This window comes from Pieris rapae, chromosome 2 (assembly GCF_905147795.1).
Source record: "Pieris rapae chromosome 2, ilPieRapa1.1, whole genome shotgun sequence".
Classification (NCBI taxonomy): Eukaryota; Metazoa; Arthropoda; class Insecta; order Lepidoptera; family Pieridae; genus Pieris; species Pieris rapae.
The window spans coordinates 9,297,328-9,319,571 of record NC_059510.1 but is presented as its reverse complement, the minus strand read 5'-3'; the positions used below and the strand labels follow the sequence as shown (position 1 = coordinate 9,319,571).

General features: G+C 33.7%; 2 protein-coding genes across 2 annotated transcripts in view; one reads left to right on the top strand and one right to left on the bottom strand.

Annotated features, from left to right (window-relative positions):
* The window catches only part of LOC110991839 (protein crumbs), a 58,559-nt gene that overhangs the window by 12,261 nt on the left and 24,054 nt on the right, over positions 1-22,244 (top strand). Inside the window, exons 2-18 of the mRNA XM_022257368.2 lie at positions 5,374-5,535; positions 7,757-7,968; positions 8,437-8,626; positions 8,963-9,059; positions 10,325-10,476; positions 11,227-11,346; positions 11,752-11,874; positions 12,336-12,478; positions 13,152-13,383; positions 13,736-13,807; positions 14,239-14,367; positions 15,498-15,601; positions 15,918-16,127; positions 16,361-16,502; positions 20,079-20,186; positions 20,269-20,391; positions 21,510-21,658. Coding sequence (XP_022113060.2) covers positions 5,374-5,535; positions 7,757-7,968; positions 8,437-8,626; positions 8,963-9,059; positions 10,325-10,476; positions 11,227-11,346; positions 11,752-11,874; positions 12,336-12,478; positions 13,152-13,383; positions 13,736-13,807; positions 14,239-14,367; positions 15,498-15,601; positions 15,918-16,127; positions 16,361-16,502; positions 20,079-20,186; positions 20,269-20,391; positions 21,510-21,658 — 2,468 coding nt within the window. The remainder of the gene's footprint in view (positions 1-5,373; positions 5,536-7,756; positions 7,969-8,436; positions 8,627-8,962; positions 9,060-10,324; positions 10,477-11,226; positions 11,347-11,751; positions 11,875-12,335; positions 12,479-13,151; positions 13,384-13,735; positions 13,808-14,238; positions 14,368-15,497; positions 15,602-15,917; positions 16,128-16,360; positions 16,503-20,078; positions 20,187-20,268; positions 20,392-21,509; positions 21,659-22,244) is intronic.
* Positions 16,654-19,277, bottom strand: LOC110991840 (nitric oxide-associated protein 1). The gene is made up of 3 exons (XM_022257369.2): positions 18,293-19,277; positions 18,092-18,209; positions 16,654-17,860 (listed from the first exon to the last, which is right to left on the bottom strand). Exons 1-3 carry the CDS (start codon positions 19,105-19,107, stop codon positions 16,679-16,681), a joined length of 2,115 nt encoding a protein of 704 aa, XP_022113061.2. The 5' UTR covers positions 19,108-19,277; the 3' UTR covers positions 16,654-16,678.

The following is a 22,244-nucleotide window of genomic DNA, read 5'->3' as shown; positions in this document are numbered from 1 at the left end:
AATAAAGAATTAGTAACGAGCTATTGTTATTGCACTAATTATGTACGTAACAATTCGCTTTACAATAGAAATCGAGTGTTTCTTGATTAAAACTTTACCCCCATTATTATTGGGAAAATTAAAAGGTTTACAACACTGTTTTACATATTTAAATGAGAGTGATATAGTTAATTCGATATGTACCGTACGTTTAAATTTCCCTTACAGGAATAGAAAACTAAATTAATCAAATGTATATCTTTTTGTGGATATCATATCTTTATGTATATATAAATTTTCTGTGCGCCTGTTTGTAATTAAACTTCTCGCAAACACCTGGATTTTTGTGAGTTTCGATAATAGTTTAGATTTACAATTCGATATTTTTTTGTATCTTCAGCGTGTGTATAAATTTGTAGCAATATAAATTATGAAGGCAACGACTCCGTCTAGCGAATTCTCAGGTAGTTGACATTACAATTTAGGAAGGCGGAAGTTAGGACAAACTACGTGATCCGATTGAATTAGCTGACTTGATAATTCGATATACGGTTTTGTAGTTTAGCTACACTGAATACCGTTTACGACGACATCGTTTACCACATACCGGTTATATTGACCAAAATCAAAATCGAAGGCCCCGGCTGAATTCTATTGTATTAAGTACTTAATAACAACGTCATCGGCTGTTACGACTATCGGTTTTTACGACTAAACTGAGTAGTCCCTTCGATGTTGTTATAACAGATTTTGATATGATCGCACTAGGGAAATAAAGCTATAAAGAATACAGTTATATGTAAACATGTTTTGTATGTGTCGTTTGCCCCATGGCCCCTAGGAATACGTGATCTGATGCAAGCGGATAACTTGGTACGTTTGAGCGGTGGGCCTACAAAAATTATGTGATTCCCGCACATATATAAAGTGCCTCTGTGTGCTTTGTGCAGCAATTAATTAAAGGCCGTTTCTAGCGAGCCTTTTGCCTCTGAGAGTGTCCATGAACCCCCTGCCCGTATGCAGGTGAGCCCCTGTTAAATAATTACGTATTTTGGCCTAACTAGTGCGCATGCGGTTTCTTCTACGGTCTTCGGAACAAGAAGGGTTCAATAAAGTTTATATTTTTTTTAAAGTTTATATTAGTTTATATCTTTGACCAGGGGGCTGACATGTGTCACGCGCTCTTAATAAACTAAACTAAAGACTGAAGAGGTTTTAAAATGTGACATGAATTAATATTGACAAAATGTAGGGATTCATTTATTTATGCATATGTTAGATAAATAAATAATAGCATTGTAGTCGTCATGTGCGTATTTTCATTTTGTTTGTAACATCTTGTATAATGATCCGAGTAAATCCATTTATGTAACTTGTATGGCTTATCGCGTGCTTATGGTCTTATCTAGTACATTTTTGCGTTGTTTTCAAACATTTAAAATAGTCTATGCTATAATAGTTAAAGTCTATGCTATAATAGTTAGAAAATTTTCTCTTCCCTACCCAAAGACAGATTTCGACACATGTTAACTTTATGCGTGGAACTTTGATTACATTTTTTAAAGCTTTTTGTTTTTTAACGTTTTACAAGAAAAGCTACGATTTCTTTAAGAAAGTGTTGTTTTATTAATATTAGTTAGTGGATCGACTTTTGAGACAACATTTGTTTTTAATTAATATTAGCGTAGGTATTTTGTTAAAATTCATTGATTTCGATTTTTGTATATTTTCTTTGAGGTTTAAGTAGTTTTTTTTATGTAATAGTAGGCAAACGGGCAGGAGCCTCACCTTACGTTAGTGATATCGACGCCCATGGACACTCAAATTCCCAGAAGGCTTCGCAAGTGCGTTGCCGTATCTTTCAATAATTGGTACGATTTTTCTTGAAGGACCCTAATTCGAATTGATTTGGAAATAGTGGAAAAGTGGGCAGCGCAATAAAAATTGTCGCTTAAAAGACGCTCAGTTGAATATTGTATAACTCTAGTTTTATGTTTTTTTGTAAATTTATTTATACACTTGTGCTTTACCCTCGGCAAGTATTTATTGCATAGTAGAGTTGCCTGAAAGAAATATCTTGTGAGCGTAATAACTTATGTAACCTGTTCTTCATATTATGTCATAATTTGCGATAATTGTTTTAAATTAAGTGTTGTTTGATGATTTGCTTTTTTTAGAGAGTACCGAGAGTTTTTTACGCCGGCTTATACTCTCGGCGTACATCCTCTGTCTTTTTTTGTCGATGAATAGGGATGCCTACAGATTCTAATTTACGTGGAATAAGTGATACCTGTATCTTATGTTGCATAATAAACATTTTTTTATGTTTGAGGTAACGAAATGTAAATAAAATTAACACATAGTTCAGCACCTATGCATTGCTTATTTCTACAATAGAAACGCCCACAATAGACAAGCTATTCCATAACACGGGTTACTCACGAAACAACCGGTTCTGATGTATGCAATAATTTACAGACAATGCCATCGTCGGTATACAGCCGCTATCTTATTATAACTCATTGCAATGTGGTTTCTAGTATGTACACTAACGAAACGTTTTTGTACTCTATGTGATCAAACACATATAAGGAAATAACGTCCCAAAAATAATATATAGGACACACTATGTTCATCCCTAATCACGGTCTAGAGAGCAGCTGGCCGAAAACTAAGATCAAAGACTTTACAGGTGAAATGATAAGGGGCAGGCTATTTTGTAAATTTATCTATTTATTTATTAAGTCTACAACATCATACATATTACTAAATCTACTGATAATTTTATAAAATCTTCTATCTAATATGTACGACAATATATTGCTTATGTAAACATAAGTTTTGCTAAAAATAGGAATTAAAAAAAATACAATTAAGTAAAAACATAAACAAGATAGGACAAATACACAATAAAATAAAATTACCAAGAATGTTGGTACTTAATGTAGAGAAAAAAAATCATCAGCAAAACAGCGAATTAGGTTTGAGAAAAGCACCCAACAATGCTTTTTCTAAAACCGATCAGCCCACTACCGAATATATCCAGCTCCGGATAAGCTGTGTTCAATCCGTAGTTGTGAAGTCGCCTGAGAACTCTCGTTCGAATTCTTCGCAACTTATACGTTATATATTGTTAGAAGCAATATACTGACGACATCATAGAGAATTCTGGGGAGAAATGGATGGAACAAAGATCAGGTCCAAATGGAAAGTTCAGGCATCATGCCTTTACCCAAAAGGGCTCCTATACTGCATAGGGGCAATTCAAGTATTAAGTCTAAGTAGTATTACGTAAGCACTATATTAGTCTTTGATTTTCTTATTTACTTAGTGAAGTCAACATTAATTTATTTACTTTTTTACACATATTGTCTTTGCTTGAAAACCAAATGCATTTATTTTATTTTAATTACTTAATATTTTTGAGAGGTTTTTATGCCCCATAACACAAAGTAATGGAAATAACAATGATTTTGGTAGACTAAGTGTATAATTATAAAACAAACCCATCTGATTTGTGAGTTTTATAGCAATGAAAGTGGCTTTATAAGTATTTATTTCATCCCATCGGTTGTTATGTTATCACACATTTTCGTATATGATGTGACATTATGTTATCAATACAATGTGGAAACAATAAAGTTGGATCCGCTCCACCTGCTTTGAAATCAATCACAAAACAGTCGTTCGGCTCAGTCATTGTCAAATGAGTCATACAAATGTTGTGTGAATATTATATTTATTAACCGTTTCAAAATAAGTTTTCCAATAAAAGTAATAAGTGTGTTATTAACTATTAAAATGGTTTGTAATTAGCAAAAGATGTGACTTGGCCGTACAAGGTTGTTAATGTTAAACAGAGTGTATTTAAGTAGTTTTCCATTTCCTCTTGTAAAAAAAAACAGTGCTTCTACAACCTTTTTAAGTCTGTATCTGTTTCATAATCATTTGTCAATATAATAGTTTCTTCATGATGTTTTCCGTCACCGTTCGAGCGACATTGCACACAGAAATGTCCATTGGTGCACAGCCGGGGATCGAACCTACGACTTCTAAAATTAGTGTGGCACACTAAAGCCACTGGATTAACACTGCTTTCTCTTGTAATAGGTACTCTCTATTCATGGGTACACAAATATCTAATACTAAAAACGTGGCACTGGTTAGATAAATTTAAATACCCATACAGGTTTTTATGTTGTTAAGTAACACCGTCAAGTAGATATAAAAATAATATAAACAGTAATTTCTTTGATTTATTACGCGAAACGAATCTGTGGTATATCATTACTAGTAAAGATATGTTATCTATTGAATGAAACAAATGTAACTTACTTCTTTCTATAGTCGGTACTTCCAAAGAAAGTGAGCTTTCATCTTCACAATACACATCGAAATCACAGGTTTCTCATAAAGTGACATTTGATGCGACTCAACTTTCACAATTCACGTGTAATTTCTTTAAAAAAAACACTTTTAATATGTATCGTGACGAATCGATTGTAATTGATAAGAAATGTATGTGTGCCTTTCGGAATGGTCGAAATAGTAATCCAATAAATAAGAACCATTTAATTTTGATCGTTGGTTTATTTGTATGAATCAGAAGTCGGTACAAGTATCGGAACAATGGACATCTAAAGCTTAACATACGTCTGTCATATAAATAAATGATAATGCTTTTGTATAAACATCGTCTGTATAAGGATACTACGATTCAATGCTATGGACCGCGATTGTTGAAATCAACAAATATTAAATATTTTGCAAGTAAACAGTATGGCAAAGAGGCTTTCATACGATTGATTTGTACATATATTTGCACAATAAGTACATTCAACATACTGCTTTAATAAAGGGTGTCTCAGCGCCTATTTTAAATATTTATTATAAAATAAAATACGTTTATTATGAAACATAAGATCTTCAAGGTATCACTTATTCTGTGAACCTGTGGTGTGTGTGTGTAGGCCGAGAGAAAAAGCTGGTGCAAAAATCTCTCGGTACTCTTAAAAAGTCATCAAACAATACTACAATATTTAATACATATAAAGCAAATTAATTAGAAGTAACCTGCCCAGCACTAGTCCCAGGCCGTTTTATCAAGTAGATAATTGCTAACTTTATAGTAATCCTCTTTGTTAAGATATGTAATTGCAGTAAATTATAATGACGTGATATAATGATGAAAGCGGACTAGCGAATTTGTGGAGACACACGACAGGACGTCAAGTCGTGATTACTGGTACCGGTGGTCTTAATTTTTTTTAAATTTTGTTAGAGGGGTATCATACTGTCTTGGGTATGAGATACCCCATGAAAGAGTCAGCAAAAAAATAATTCACGGCATCGTGTTAATGGAAATTTAGTTCAATATTATTTTATAATTTTCAGGTTGTGTCGTAATCCTTTTTGCGTTTGCACAAAGTGAAGCAGCAACGCCCCTCGGTCCGTCAGATCGCCCCGAAGCTTACTTCAATGGCAGCTCCTATATCCGCCTGTCGAGGCCTATCTCGCTTAAACAGCTAGTTGGACTTAGTTACCGCACTTGTGTTGGTGAGTATACTATCGTATTGTTTTATCAAATGTTCGCCTGAAGAACCCTGTGAGATTACCTAACGCCCTATTTTAAAATCACATTTTATAGCTTGTTTTAAAAAACCTATCTTGTACCTAATCCGGATAAGACTAACTATGTATATACTAAAATTTGTAGTTACATTTTTTCTTCTCTATTTTGATCGTAATTGTCATGTATTAGAAAGTATACGTCATAACGGCTCCAAAGGATTTCAGAGTAGTCAAAAAAACTCAAGTTACAAGTCGTGGGTATATTAAAATCTGTATTTTATATTTCATAGAGAAACTTTACAATTTAGTCTATATTAGATAAGCTTTTAATTGTATTAAAATTGAGAAAGAAAGCGAATGTGTCGAGAATGTTCTTGAATTAATACTGTCGAACAAACAAAATTAAATCGGCTTAACCATGTGTCCCACTTATGGGACTATTTATTTTACGTGTCTTAGTTAATGTTTTATACACAATAGACGTAATATATCTAAAACTCGTATTAAAGCGAAGATTCACAAGTGTTACTTCGTTTATTAATCATACAAGTATGCGTTTTTATGGCACTGTCAGCTAAATTAGATGTTTATATTCGAGACACGTAGCTTGAGGCTCTGCTCAGGGCCATCATTATGATGGATGACCAGTTATTACGTCAGCAATCAGTGCAGAGTCGTCGACCTGTCCATAGTCCTTAAGTGATATCGACTGAGGTGTTAAGCGATGCATGCCGCGGTCAGGAAGTTAAGGGATGACATTCTTGAATAGTTTGTTTGGCATCGAATACGTTCTAATTATAATTAGTTAAATGGAAATTGTATTGCTCTTTTGTGAACGAAATCTGGTTTAATTATTATTAATTAATTACTTATTACGCTTCTAATTATATAGGTTATATTCTAGTTAATTACGAATCTCAAAATATACGCCAGAATAGTTTTCAATTTTTACTATATATTTGTGTTGGAAATGTCAATGTATTTTAAAAATTTATACATAGATATCTAAATAATATCGTGAGGAAGAGCAGTATTGGCCTAGTGGCTTCAGCGTGCGACTCTCATACCTGAGGTCTTAGGTTTGATCGCCAGCTGTGCACCAATGGACTTTCTTTCTATGTGCGCATTTAACATTTGCTCTAACGGTGATGGAAAACATCGTGAGGAAACCGACATGTCTTAGACTCAAAAAGTCGACGACGTGTGTCAGGCACTAGAGGCTGATCACCTACTTGCCTATTAGATTTAAAAATGATCATGAAACAGATTCCGAAATCTTAAAATAAAAGACCTAAGGAGGTTGTAGCGCCACAGATTTTTTTAAAAATTATACCGCGACTTTTGGGCCGGTCCGATAAACGCGGGACACGATGTTTTGACTTTTAATTAGAAGTTTTTACAATCACTTACGTAATTAAATATATATGTGTATAAAATATAATATTAATAAATTTAATAATAATATTGTATTAGAAATGAATATTATTATATTGTAGTTAGCGTTCACGTGTGAACGATACTGTTGACAGTTAATTAGTGCATAGAGATGCTTTGAGAAAACCCATGATTAACCAAAAAAGGTAATTCAATGTCTACCAGTAATGATTTCGCAGAAGCACAGATGTGGACGTAAAAAGTGGTTCCTCATGCGCGCCGGCTCGGTTTAAACACTAACAAAAAATAATGTATCGTCAATTTTGCAACTGAATTTTCGTTCGAATGCTTAACCATTATGATAAGATTTTTTTGACTGCTTTAGCTTCCACTTCCAGGTTTTTCATACTTTTAACTATTTTGCGGCAAACACAAGATCTAAATTAAATCTTTTATTTCATAATGTTAAGTTCAGTTGCAGTTGTCTACAATTTCCTTGTAAGCCAAAAACATGGTGATGGAAAAGATTGATGGAAAGTGTCTGGCTCTATTCTTTTCACTCCCACTCCCTTAACTTGGGGAATGGTACTAATAAAAAATTTACACTTTTATTAACCGAGAAATTTGATTTTTATTTTTTGAATATTTGTAAGCGATTGTTTCAAATATGAATAAATACATTTTGTTTTGTTGTAAAATGTGTTTTATCAATGAATTCATTTATAATGTTCCAATTATAAAAAACGTGGATATATTATTTAGATCATTTAGATTGATTAAAACCTATATACTATAATAGTTACTATATTGGAAAATTTTATTATTATTTCAGGCGGTGAGCTTTTTTCACAACGATCGGAGGGGTACACTCTCCATGTCACAGCGTTGTTCGAGCAAGTTGTGGTCTCTTGGTCTAGGCCTGGGCAGCCGCAGAGAGAGGTCGGCATCGCGAAGGAGACACTGGACAACCGCTGGCATTGGGTAGCGTTGAAGTATCGGCCCAACCCACCGGCTTTGTTGCTTGAAGTTGATAGGGAATCGCAGGTATTGTGGAATTTTGTTTCTTGGCATGATTGAAGTCAAATCATTTAATGATTTATACTTGAGTAAAATATATTAATTAAACATTTTGAAATACATAATCAAAATTATTTAACATAAACAGTTAGTTTTTGCCTAGTGTCATCAGACACGTAACACGATTGTACGATGTAAAAAATAATCGTGGGAAAACCGGCATGCCTTAGATTTAAAAAGGTGACGGCGTGTGTCTGGCACAAAGGATTATCACGCTTATCACTAAGCAAGTATGCTTAATAGAGAAAAAAACAAATAACGAAACAGATACACAAATCTGAGGCCGAGACCTAATAGGACCACTGTTTTTTAAACATACAAAATACAAAAGTGTGTATGCTACGTATCTTTTTTGCGAGTTATCTATTTATTAACACATTTATATAGAATATTTTTTGGCACAAACCCAAGTTATTAACTCGTTATCCTTCCTAGGTGATATCAAACGTGACCTGGAACGGTGAATTGCTATCAGCCGGCGCCCTAGAAGCCAACGGTGCAGTGGTGTTAGTGGGTAACGTGTTCAGTGGATGCCTTCACGAGGGTCCACAACTGGAGTTCCATGCTGCGTATCTTTTGCAGACCAATGTGCGGTTTGGCCATTGTCCACTAACCACTGATGAATGTAAGTGAATTTTCTATCGTTCTGCATGGTCATGGGTTGACCGTATATCATTATAATGAATGTTTGTTTTTTAACATTTTTGAAAATGATTATAATCGAAATGTTATATAGTATTGTCTTTTAGTTATGTATTATTGTATTGCGCACAGCGTGCTTTATACCTTTGTCTTCAGTCACCGTGACCACGCACGCTGTAAAGCCCGCGAAACGTCGGTTAAATTTAAAATTAAGTTTAAATACAATAATACATAACTATAATCCGTATAAAAGTGTTTTTCTTTAAATCGAAATGTTGTTGGAACGTTTTTAGTAGGGTTTCTATGATTTTTATTTCAGGTAAAGATAGAAAGGACGTTCTACGGATACCGCCAAAAGACCACTGCTACAACGAACCGTGTATGAGACACGGCACTTGTATATCTAGACATGATAGGTATGTTAATTTATGTAAACACTTTTATGTTTAAATTATTTTGTATAAACAATAGGACCTGGATGACCGAGCTTAGCTCGGTATTTTTTTTATAAATCGTGTTTTTTGGAAGTTTTATTTAAGTACGAATTACATACTAATAAAAATATGAAATATAAACGAAAATGCACGAAAATAAATGAAGGAAAACGAAAATACACGAAAATAAACGAAGGTTAACGAAAATAAACGAAAATACACGACTATAAACGAAGATACTCGAAAATAAACATGGTACACTATGGTTAAATCGTTAAATTTGAAAATGTTACAAACTACGAAATTAAAATACATACACCGTAATCAATGAGACATTTGGGCTGGAATTTGTGAAACTAATCCATCGGTATTTATATCCTTTCCACTGATACAAATACGTAAATAACTTTCCAAGTTATGCGTTGATTGACTCTCATCAATAAAGAGAACTGTTCGCATTTATAATTAATTCCAAACGTACAAATCAATCTTCTTGAGAACTTTCTGAGCTGCGGAAAATTGTCTTCATCACTATCACTACATATTATAAAACAAAGTCGCTTTCTCTGTCCCTATGTCCCTTTGTATGCTTAAATCTTTGAAACTACGCAACGGATTTTGATGATTTTTAATAGATAGAGTGATTCAAGAGGAAGGTTTATATGTATAATAACATCCATTAAATAGTGGAGAAGTACTGTTATTTATCAGGTTTCTAATGTGATGTCGTAAATAATTACATTTTTTCCGCTTACATTGCAAACGCAGGCTGAACCCTACGAGTTTTATCAAAATAATGTACTAGGTATTGTACACATTGAAAAGGTCTACAGAAAAGTCCGTGATGGTATATGTCTATCTCTTATGGATAACCCACATTTTTATATACAACGTTCACAGATTTTCTGTAGTGTATTTAGTATCAGCATTGCACCCGTGCGAAGCCGGGGCGGGTCGCTAGTTGATAATAATAAAATAACAACAAAGATTTGTCCTCTATCAGCAGAAGGCATTGTGTAATAGGAGCACGCACTAACATTCTCGTGGGAACAACACAATTTTTATATGTACTTTGTTTAGTATATTTCAAGAAATCGTCAAACTTTTACCTCGGAAACTTATGTGTATCGTTAAAATGTGGGTACAATGATATTGTAAAAATACCCAACTGTTTTAGATATTATGTACCTGATAAATCAATTGGGTAAAAATACAGGAATTAAATAATAATTAATCTCTTTTTTTAGATATGAATGTCATTGTTCAGCTCGATACACGGGCAACAATTGTGAAGTGGACGCGGGTGATCCCTGCGCGTCTGCGCCATGTCACCATGGAGGGACGTGTGTGGAAGACACTAGGGGGGACTACACATGTCTCTGTCCTAAACATTATCACGGTATGCTCTCTAAATGATACATAAAGAGAAGGGTGAATAAATAGTTCATCTTAATCCTTATTTGATTCCAGTTATATTTTTCCTTTAAAAACCCCTAAAGGTGTTCTTAATATAACTATAATATGTTAAACATATATAAAATACAGAAAAACTTTTATTATTATCATTTATTCGGTATATTCCAATAATCTTTTCATAGTTAAAACTTTCGAAACATTAAAACTTTAGTTATTTAAGTTTAAAAAGCTAAACGGCTTTGCACTGTATATTAATTTAATTTACTATTAATTTTTGCGTAACATATTAAAAATCTTTGAAATTGAATTGATTTTGAACACCTAACTGCTGAGCCAGGGTCAGTTACAAAGCACGCACATAACACACTTAAAATGTACCTTATTTTTTTTTTTTATTATTATTTTGTGTTGGTAATAAATGTTATATCTATGTAATTCCAGCGCCATCGATAGAATAACGTTCAATAAAACCCTGCAGTTTCAGAGGTTCCTCTTATTGTAACACCGTTATTTCTTTTAAATTTCTTTAATAATACACGGCATGAAGAATCGTATTAAGCTTTAAAAGATGTATGAAAACTAGACTCAAGTTGCAGAGACTGGGTTGCGTGGGTTCTACTGTACTGTGTGAAAGTGTACTATGTATTAAGAATTCACATTCATCGAACGAATACTGTGTTTTAAGTATAATTTTGTTACGCTTTGAAATAAATACAGATTTTCGTATGCCCAGGTATGTTCTGTGAACTGGAAGACTCGTTAGACCCGCAGTGCGTGGCGGGACCATGTCGTAACAACGGATCGTGTAGTGTACCAACTGGAGCTGATAGCTATGTATGCGATTGTCTACCAGGTAATTCTTGTTAATGTTGGCACGTATTCTGATTTACACAATACTATAGTCTTTAAGAAAAGTATATGATTAAAAAATGGGTCCTTATATTTTTCTATATTATTTTTTTTGCTAAGTATTTTTTTTTGTAATAAGAAGTTAACGGGCAGGAGGCTCCCCTGATAAGTGATTACGTTGCCTATGGACAGTCACATTGCCAGAAGCTCGCCGGTGCGTTGCCGGCCTTTCAAGAATAGTAGGTTTTCTTGAAGAACCCTGAGTCGGATTGGTTCGGTGGTGGAATTAGAGAAAAATCATAACATCAATATGTAGACACACTCTAGTGTTTATTATAAGCACAATAGTAGTAATGTATATTGTATACTAATATATTTCAATCTTAAAAGAGAAATATCCATATTTCAGGTTACACAGGCCGAAATTGCGAAACAGATATAGATGAGTGCGCGATATCGGGCGCGGCTTGCCTTAATGGCGGCCGATGTGTTGACGCCGTCAATAATTACACTTGCGATTGTACTAATACTGGTAAATATCATTTATATAATAAATATACTAATATTTTTATATTCTCTCTGAAATATGATTTACTTGATTAAAACGCGCATTGGTTGCGCAATCACGGGTTACCCGCTTGCTCTAAATTTAAGTTATGGCGTTTTAATTCAATAAGTTTGTATTTAGTTTTTGTCTAGTGGTTCATACCAACGGTCGTAGGTTCGAACCTAGGATGTGCTCTTAACTTGTCTGTGCACTTGCTCGTGCGGGTAAGGTAAATAAGTGAAAACGGTTAAAAAAAATAACTAAAGCGCCGTGTGTTAGGAACAGAAGTTTGATCATGTGCCGTAGTCAAAAATGTTATCATGAAACAGATACAGACATCTGAGTCTAAGAGTTGTTGCCTTTTTTTTAAATGTACATATTTAAAATAAATTTGCGTTTTAACAACAAAAATAAATCTCTTATACTTATTTAAAAAATGATTTCAGGTTACACCGGCCCCCGATGTGACATAAATATAAACGAATGTCTGGAAGAGCGATCTGTATGCGGGCATGGAGTGTGTTACGACACATACGGATCATTCGTTTGCGCCTGTTTACCCGGTTATACGGGTGACCGGTGTCAAAAGGTAATCGGACGCTTTTTTTATAATTAGTTAACCATAGCTTATCCTGTGGAGTGTTTTTAATATCGATTCAATTTCGTGGGTCGCGACAGAACTGGCTGAAAAACGAAAACTTTAAATTATTGAGAATTATGATTTAATAAAAATATACAGATTTCAAAGTGCCGTTGTGATTAAGAAAAATATTTATAGAACTCTAGCGGATCCGTTGTCCTGTATACACGTCTTAAAATAAATCCTGTATAGATCGATTCGATTTTGCCCAAGTCAACATTTTTTTAAATTTATTAATTTAAAGAAAAACCTGACAGCTTACTTCACGATAGATACGGATGATTTTTTATTAACTTATTTCTGAGGTAATGCGTTTAGGCGCGTATTTATATTGGTTAAATTTTATTAAGGACACAAAATTTGGTTGACAAAAATACAAAATTCAGTCTCACAAATTCTTTTTGAAATAAAGTTAGATGCTTAACAATGGGTCTTAACATTTAATGTCAACCAATCATGATATGACCTAGATTTGAGTGTAATACTTAATATAGATAGTAAATTTAAATCAATAAATTAAATTAAATCAACGTCACACAATGCGCTAAGGCGAACTATGACTAGCGTAAGGCAAAATCTCTTGCATCTTAATTTTAACCGTCTAAAATATAAATTTTATTAGATGTCAGCGTGCGCGTCTGGACCGTGTGGCGTCGGTGGTGCATGTGTAGAAGAAAACAACGGGGCCGGTTTCCGTTGCGTATGCGCACGTGGTCTCGCGCCGCCATTGTGCGTGCCGCAAGCCCCGCCCACTACGGTTGCCACGCCCTCAAGCTCCGCTCCATCTACGCTTGTCACACCCGTGTCCGCTTGTGAGGAGGTCTCGTGTCCGCCTAGGTCACATTGTAGACAAGGTGAGATACAACATAAAACATATTTTGTGGTTCTATGATAACCTTATCTAACTTTGAATCTAATTCATTATTATTATATATATTTTTAAATTGTCCCGACGTTCTCGCCCTTAATGCAAGCGCGATATTAAGTAGATGATCTTAAGAGGACAATATAAAAAAGGTAGCCGAGTAAATATGAATTCGACCCGATCGATCTCTATCTATAGACAAGATTGGAATTTATTATTGATATATATATTTAATTAGTTTATGAGTATTTTCTTTCATATAAGAACACCGAGACCAGTGGAGTCGTTTTTTTAGCAATATTACCTTTTGAGTTTAAATTCTCAAACTTAAATTGTTTCAGGTGTGACCGGAATGGTAGCGGGTATAGTACTCACCAAGCAAGTTCTTTGTGTCTGCGACATTGGATATTATGGTAGGTTCAATTATTACATACATACAAAATAATATCAGGATAATTGATTACTTTTTTTTGTTCCTAGACGTCTCGTTTCCAATAATCTAATTATATCGTATTTTTTTGTAAATAGTATAGATTCAAAACTTCAAAACTGAACCCCTTGAACGCACAATCAAATTCACCTAAATCGGTCCAGCCGTTTAGAACGAGTTTAATTACATACGTACAGATTTATGTATACAAAGACTTAGTTGATTAGGGTTGTGTGACCGCTTTACTTTATTTTTACATTTTAATGGATTGATTTGCATGATGCAATACAAGAACTTTTTTTATATTTTGTAAAATAAAATTATACCTTTCACATTAGTCACTCTCAATTACACATATAAATAGTTAAATCTGAGAAATAACGAAGTTAAAGGTTAAACTACACGTGTATGCAGGTGCCCCAGGTGTATCTCCAAACTGCAGCACTCTGGAAAGCGTTTGTGAGAGCGGAGTCTGTCAGAACGGTGGTACTTGTACCAGGACACCCGAACACTTTAATTGTACTTGCCCGCCGCCTTATAGAGGTAAGATCGAGAAATACAAATTAATCTAATGATATTTTCTAATAACATTTAGTATGATATAAAATGTAATTAATAACAAAAGTTGGTTTTATTTTTTTATGAATACGTGAGAGGTGACAAACTAAAACGAACGCGTTTTTCTGTAAACCAATCACAATCGAACGATGCGCAACATCGTTTCGGTTTTCGTTTACCATGCTCTCATTGTTAATTAAATCTTGATTTATTTTTAAATTTGGAATTATTGTACTAAAAAACTAGTGTCAAGACTATGAAAGGCTTTTAAGTAATAATATTATTTTAAAGTCTGGTAAACGGTGATGGACTATTCAAACTTTACTGTTTATTATTGGTTTCCAAAGTTTCTGATATATGCTGTAGTTTTTTATATATTTAACCTATGGGAATTATGGTGGCCGCTACTGTACTAAGATAAATACATTTAAGCGCTTTTTAAACTAAAATATTATTACGAATATTACACGCTATTATACAAATTATATCTTGATATAGAGTTCAGCACAAGGCAGCGTTCACGAAGCTTATAGGGCAACAACACATTTGCACTTTTTCTTTTGGGACCAACTTTTAACAATAAGGTATTATGTGTGATCAATAGATCTCGATGGTTTTTTGATGTTGTGACTGGTAACTACTGCTGGCTGACTGCTTTCAATTCCAATATTGTACTAACGGACGGTTAACAAATGTAATTTAAGCCGTTAGTAAGATATACGGATGAAATGTTAATGTATATTTGTGTGTTTTTGATGTCAATAGAGGCATTGTTGTGCTTTCCAACGGATCTCGTCAAGACTCAGTTCTGTTGTCTATGTGTCGTTTGCTTATGTTTCTGAATGTCATTTAGTTTATTAAGGTCATAATTTAGTATCTGTAATGTAAAAGAATGTATTGAAATGATTTTTTTTTTAATTTTTATACAGCAACCAAATACCTATAAAATTATTTGTAATGGAGAGGATTTCGTATTACCCGTCCATAGTTTTAGAGGAAAGATGTATTTTGCATGTTAGATTTATTCGCATAACACGGAATGGCTTTTTATAAAACTTTTATTTATAAGGTGTTAATTCAATAGTATTTACTTTATCATCGAATATGTGTTGTAGGTATGTACTGCGAGGTGGGGCCTTCCGGCAAAGCTTTATCGGAACCAAAAGTCGAGCGTTGCGCCTCCGTCCCTTGCCTCCATTCTACGGGTTGCCGCGATACGGTAAGTTGATTTCATATCTACTTAATTATTACTTTGATGTCTTTTCTAACCATTTAATACTTCTGCAGTTATTAATGACAACATAGTCTGGATTTGTAATCCACACAAACTAATTAGCAATTAAACAAACGCAGAAATAACTCTTGTATGTCGTATCTTCTATAAGAGAGAATTAAAAAATACGTAAATATTCTGTGTAAAGATATTATTATTTAAATCATGTAAACAGATTAGTTGAGATTATTGAATAGTAAATTGTCTATGAATATATCTTACGTTCGTTAGTACGATTTTTACGTAAAATAATTTTCTACAGCCAAACGGATTCCGTTGCGATTGTGAGGCGGGTTGGACGGGGGCACGTTGTGAAGTAAATATGGCCCCAGCGCTGTCTGGTGATTGTGGTCGCGGTTGCGCCAATGGGGGGACATGTCGCGGCACTGAGTGCGATTGTCGTCCAGGTTTTGGGGGGCCCTACTGTGAAGTAACATTGGACTGTAGGGCTACGCCTTGTCCGCATCGACAGGTAAGTTTTATTATTATTATTTTTCGTTCATTTTTGTGGTTGGTTTCTGTCATTTTTACAGGTTCAAGGTTCCTGTTATTATCAATTCATTTTTTTTCTTTCTGATAACCACTTGTCACATATTTCGCTTTGAAATACGCTGGAGTATACAGTAGAACTATTAAATAAATAAAACTTCTAAGATAAAAATCTCGAATAGAAATTATACCAAAATAATTCTTATGTTGATGTAGGAGTGTGTAGAACAAAGTGGAACATGGCGTTGTGCAGCTGCCGGCGCTGAATCGGCATGCTCCTCTTCACCCTGTCACAATGGAACATGTTTGGCACTAGACAATGGATTGTTCCGATGCCAATGCCAGCCTGGACATACTGGTAAGTGATATACTACCTGTTCCTTCACTGTCAATATAGCCATTTTGATGAATATACTCTGATAAGATTCTTTTAATTCCTATGAAAACAACCGATTGAAATGAAATATAATAGCCATATGTTGCTTGTAGGATAAAAAGAAACATTTAATATGTATTAATTTTATTATCTTAAATCTATTCTACAAAAACATTACCCACTTTATATGCAGGTGTGTCTTGAATGCGTTTACCCCTTAGTTGAATACCGAATGGAAGTAATGAAGGATATCTTTTATGTATTCCTTTGCCCTCTGGAGTCCAAGCAGACACCTCACAAAAGGTGTTAGGTTTGGCTGTCACTGACACCCACGCTATTGAAGAGAGAACAATATCCCCACAACAAGTTTTAAGTCCTTCCCCAGTAAACTCTATGACTGCATCCTTTTTCTTGAGCCCTGGCCATTTTTTCAGTCTTTCCACATCCCCTGTTGGCACAGCAAATAGCTCTGTACCAATAAATTTTTCATACACTTCATCTGCATCATCTGTTTTAACAACAGTTATGGGTAAACGTTCAGAGCAATATATTGTAAAACGGCAAGGTGCTGCACAGTCTATGAGGTCAACTCTAGCTAAACCAGCAATAAAGAATGAAAAGCCCTTTTTCAAGTAGTATGTTTGAGGTCTAATGAGTTTTTTGGGCACTGTCAAAAGTAATTCCTCTGTACTTAAAAGTGGTAGTACTTGGTCTGGGTGAATAACACCTGGTGTATCATAAAGCCATTTACTTTTATGGAACAGTTCATGTTTGTCATCTAAAACAGTGAGTGGCTGTTTTTTCTCTAACACATTCTCCTGAAGATATTCATATTCGGCAAATGTCCTTCCAATATGGCCCATTAACGATGGAGCTTCAGTATACCTTTGTCCTTTAACTTGTGCATTTCTTATTTCCCTTTCAACTTTTAAAAGATGTGCTTCAGTTTCAAGTCTTTCTGTCCGTTTTGAGAGTTTCCATGCAGATGGTCTATTGATGGGGAATTTAAGTAGGTTAAGTGTTGTACCAGGCCACCTACTGACTGTTGCCCGTTTCACTATATCTACAGCATGAACTTTACAGTAATCTGACTGTAAAAGAGCATTAAATAGTGAACTTTTTCCTACATTAGTACAGCCTACTAGAAACACATCACCTTTATACAACCAATGTTTGAACATTGCTGTGATGAGATCCTCAACTCCATAACCAGTCTTAGCAGATATTAAACCCACATAACGTATTTTTGCCTCACCTAGCTTTGTTCTATTAATTTCAGCCATTAAAGAATCTTTTATCCGTTTTAAATAACCAATACTGTCCCCAGGAATTAGATCAACCTGGAATAACAAAACAGGTGGAATAAGTTAAAATAATTCATAGTATGAGTGCCATAACAAACAGGTTGTTTGTTACAAATAATATAATTATTTCTATTAACTAATTCAATTAAAAATATCTAAATTAATTTCCTTACAATCTTTCTTTGAAGTATATAATCTTAAATATATCAAACATTTTATCTAAATATCAAAGTCAAGTTATACATAATAAATTACTAAATAAAATACCTTGTTTGCAACAATGAATATAGGTCTATCTTTGCCAATGACATCTACAATACCAGGCCAAATAGAGCATGGAAAGTCAAGTATGTCCACCATTAATAAAACTAGAGACTTAACATATCTGAAATAATAATAAATATTTGTGTATAGAATAGTTCAAAAACAATTAATTTCATTTAAAAATAAAATCAATGATTTATTTACTTTATAGATTGGAGGAGTCTTTCATATTCTTCCGATTGGACAGTAACATCCAATGCAATATTGTATTCCTTTAGAAAATGACATCTTTGACATTCAATTGTCCGAAGTTCTGTATCTGAACGACCTTTATATATTTCACTTGGAATATATCCGGGGATAGCAGGATCATTACAATGAAGTAATGCACCACAACCACCGCAGCCAACATTGCTAATAGCACTTGTTGGGTCCGGTGTTCCATACTGTTTGGTCCAGTCACTTTGTAATTCATCTTCATCCTCACAAAGCTTAGTATCATCGAAGTGTTCATAGTTGGTCATCCATTTGCTAATGTTTGAGTGATCATATTCCTTAGTTTCATTAATAGGTTCATCTTTTAGTAAGACTCTTTCCTCTAGTATCTCAACTGGAGTCGTTTTTGCGAATGGTAATTGAAATACAGTGGTCTGATCACATAGATCCTCCACAACTTTTTCTTGCAATAATTTGTCACTGTTGACATAATATTTTAAAGATATAGGTAAAGGTTGTAAAGTTTTCTTCCTAAATTCATCTGTCTGATTCTTTTTTGCTTTAGCGAGTGTTTTCAAATGATACTTGAAGTAACCCAGTTCAAGCTTTTCGTGATCTAAATACGAGTTAAATATAATTTTTTCTTTGTTTTCTGTCAATATTAACTTAAAGTCCTTTTCGTTCGTCTGGGATTCGTCATTTTTATTGGATATAAACTCGTTGGAAGCTTCTGTATGGTTAATATTTACGAAATTTCTTTGTTTCCGACATAACCTCAAAAGATTTCGCGATAAATAAAGCATCGCGTTTTATTTTCCCGACACACTTGCACCACTGGCTTTTAGTGAAGGATATATACTCGCATTGTCGTAATTTTTAGCAGTAATTATTTATTAATATTCCTTTAAAATCAATAATAAACAAGCATACACAATCATTATAATACGGATTACGGAATGTTTTGATTTTTGATTCTGACATTTATCCAGTACTGTCACTGTTACTGTCAGTGCCTAGCGTATTTTTATTTTTTTATTTGCGTTGTTAACTGTCTAGCGTAAACTACTAACAGTTGACAATTTATATTTAATTTTCTAGAAAATAGATAACTGACGTTACACATATAATATGATTACGCGGTAAACTTAAAATTTAATTCTCAGTAAATTTATATCTACTTTCCAAAGTAGTATTTTTATATATGCTTTTATACTTTTTAAATCTTTAATTCTATTGTTATGTTTGAGTACAATATTAAATTAGTACAATGGTAATTTTAGTTGAATAAAACTATATTCCGATGTACTACGGCATGTACCTAAATAACGTTCGTCATATATTATAATGATGTACAGTTCTCATGAGTAATGATTCATTTGTACACTTGTTGTTCACTCACGAATCAGTTGTGTAAACTCTAACAATATGTAAACTGATACAGCTTCTTTACTGCAAATGCGGTCAACAGATTACTATTTCCCGCTTAAGCAATATTTTTCCAATGAATTGTGAATTATTTATTTTGTTAATATGGTTATGTTTTGAAGGTATGTGGTTATTTATTACGATACAAAGTATGTTGTTTTGATAAATTAATTTATAAAATTTACAACAGCAACGCTTCTCTTTACCTAAAATTATGAAAATTACATAATTGAGTTTACATTATACATATAAATTTCATATTTTTGTAGAAGAAAAGTAAATTTGTATTCCACTTATGGAAATTAAAAGTTTTAAGCGTTCTGTTTCGAATTATTTATTTTTATTTCAGGTCGATTTTGTGAGATTGATATAGATGAATGTGCTCTTATGCCGAAGATATGCAACCACGGAGTGTGCGTAAACATTCCCGGTTCATACCAGTGCTACTGCAAACCAGGTAAGTTCTGTAGCAGTCATTGCAAGTTTTATTTACTGTTATATAAATTTTCTGATAAATTTATAATGTATTATTATTTCAGGTTACACGGGTGATAGTTGTGAGCAAGATATAGATGAATGTCTATCTACGCCGTGTAAGAATGGTGGTTCATGTCAGAATCTCGAAAATAATTACGAGTGTACGTGCGTGGAAGGATTCGAAGGTCGGTCAAATAATATAATCAATTATTATACAATTAATTATATATCAAGGTTCTACCTTTGCTCAATTATTTATTTACAAACAATCAAAGCAATATATAAGCAAAGTACTAGTATGACTGTTCCAATAAAATAAAGGGTTTTTTTTGGAGTCAAATCATTGACGGTTCGATCCTCGGCTATACAATATTTTATAACGAGTTCACAGCGAAATAGTTTAAATTAGTTTCTGGTTAGTAGGTGTGCACCTTACTTATAAAAAAATGTATCCGCAGATCTGCCTGACCTATTGGAGTGTTAGACAAACATTTATTTCCTATCACTATTACTTGCAATGGAATAAAAAAAATCCTTATTAAATTAATAATAAATATAACCTTATTGTTAAATAAAATGGTTACTTATTTAGTACAATGTAGAAAAAACGTTTTGCCATTTTTTATAGTGCAAGGGTATATGTACAGAACAAAATGTAATTAACTAAAAACCCATTTTTTTACATGAAAACAATTTGAGTTAAAATTAGACAATGAATCAAGTCGCATGAGCAAAGTCAAAGTCAATTATTCATATAGGTAACACAATGTACACGTCTGAACGTCAAAGAAGAAATACATATTAAATGCTTCTAATTTTTTGCGCCAGTAGTAAACTCTCGCCACTCTTGTTTTAAATTTCACACCATAGCAAATTTGTAATTATTATAGTAATGTAGTATATGCAACATACAAATATATTATTTTTCTTAAAACATATGTATAAGGAAAATTCATTAATCATTATGGAAACCTAAGCCTATTCTTAGTACATTGTTCCTAAAGGCTAGCGTAACACGTCTTAGAATATTTGAAGGTCGGCACATATAATTATGTGCATAATATTGTCATTATTTTTATTTCCATGACGCATAACGGTATTATATTCTAAGAAGTGAATTAGGAGGTTGACCTCTCATTATTTGAAAACGTATTTTATTCAAAACTTTACGTCTAAAAACCTGTACTCTATACCTTTTATGTCCAGCCATTTTTTTTTAATTTTGTGAGTCTATTGTCTTAAAATATATCTATTATGTATAAAATATATATTTTTCATACTTTACTATTTCTTTGTTTTACAGGCAAAGACTGTTCAATTAACATAAATGAGTGTGCGACAAACCCGTGCGCGGCGGGTGCTACGTGTGTGGATGGGATAGCGAGCTATTCCTGTCTCTGTCCAGAGGGACTCACTGGGGCCAGGTGCCAGATCGATATTGACGATTGCGAGGTGCGTTAAATAAATATTTCAAAACAAATGGACTATTGTTCTCACCTGGGCGGGACTCCCCAGTACCAGCTCCTTCCTCTTCATTCAAGAGCGCATTAAACGAAGATTGGTTTGAATCGTCGACGACTAGTTACTTTCCCTGCGACGTTGCGTAGATATGTGGGGTCTCCCTGCATCTTCTGCATTTACAATGTGACAGTGTTGGGAGCACTAGCTCGGATTAATATCTGCAGCTGAGTTTCATCATCGTTCGAGGCAGGTTACGGTATTTCAACTATCACCTAGATCGTCATTCCTCAACTGAGCGTTTTAAGACTGAGTTGTTTTCCATGCAAAAACACTATGCCGTACCATATGCCCACTAAAATACTACCCACCGAAGCATTTCCAAACCAATTCGTCTTTGAGTCCTTCAAGAAAATCCTGTCAATCAAGAAAGTCCTGGCAATATGATTGTCTCTAGGGAATCGCTTAACATAAGATGACTCTCCTGCACCGTTGTCAAAAAGGAAGGGAAAACCTTTAAAAATGTTGGTTTTAAGAAAATGAGACGAATTTAATTTTAATTATTCATTTAGATTAAATG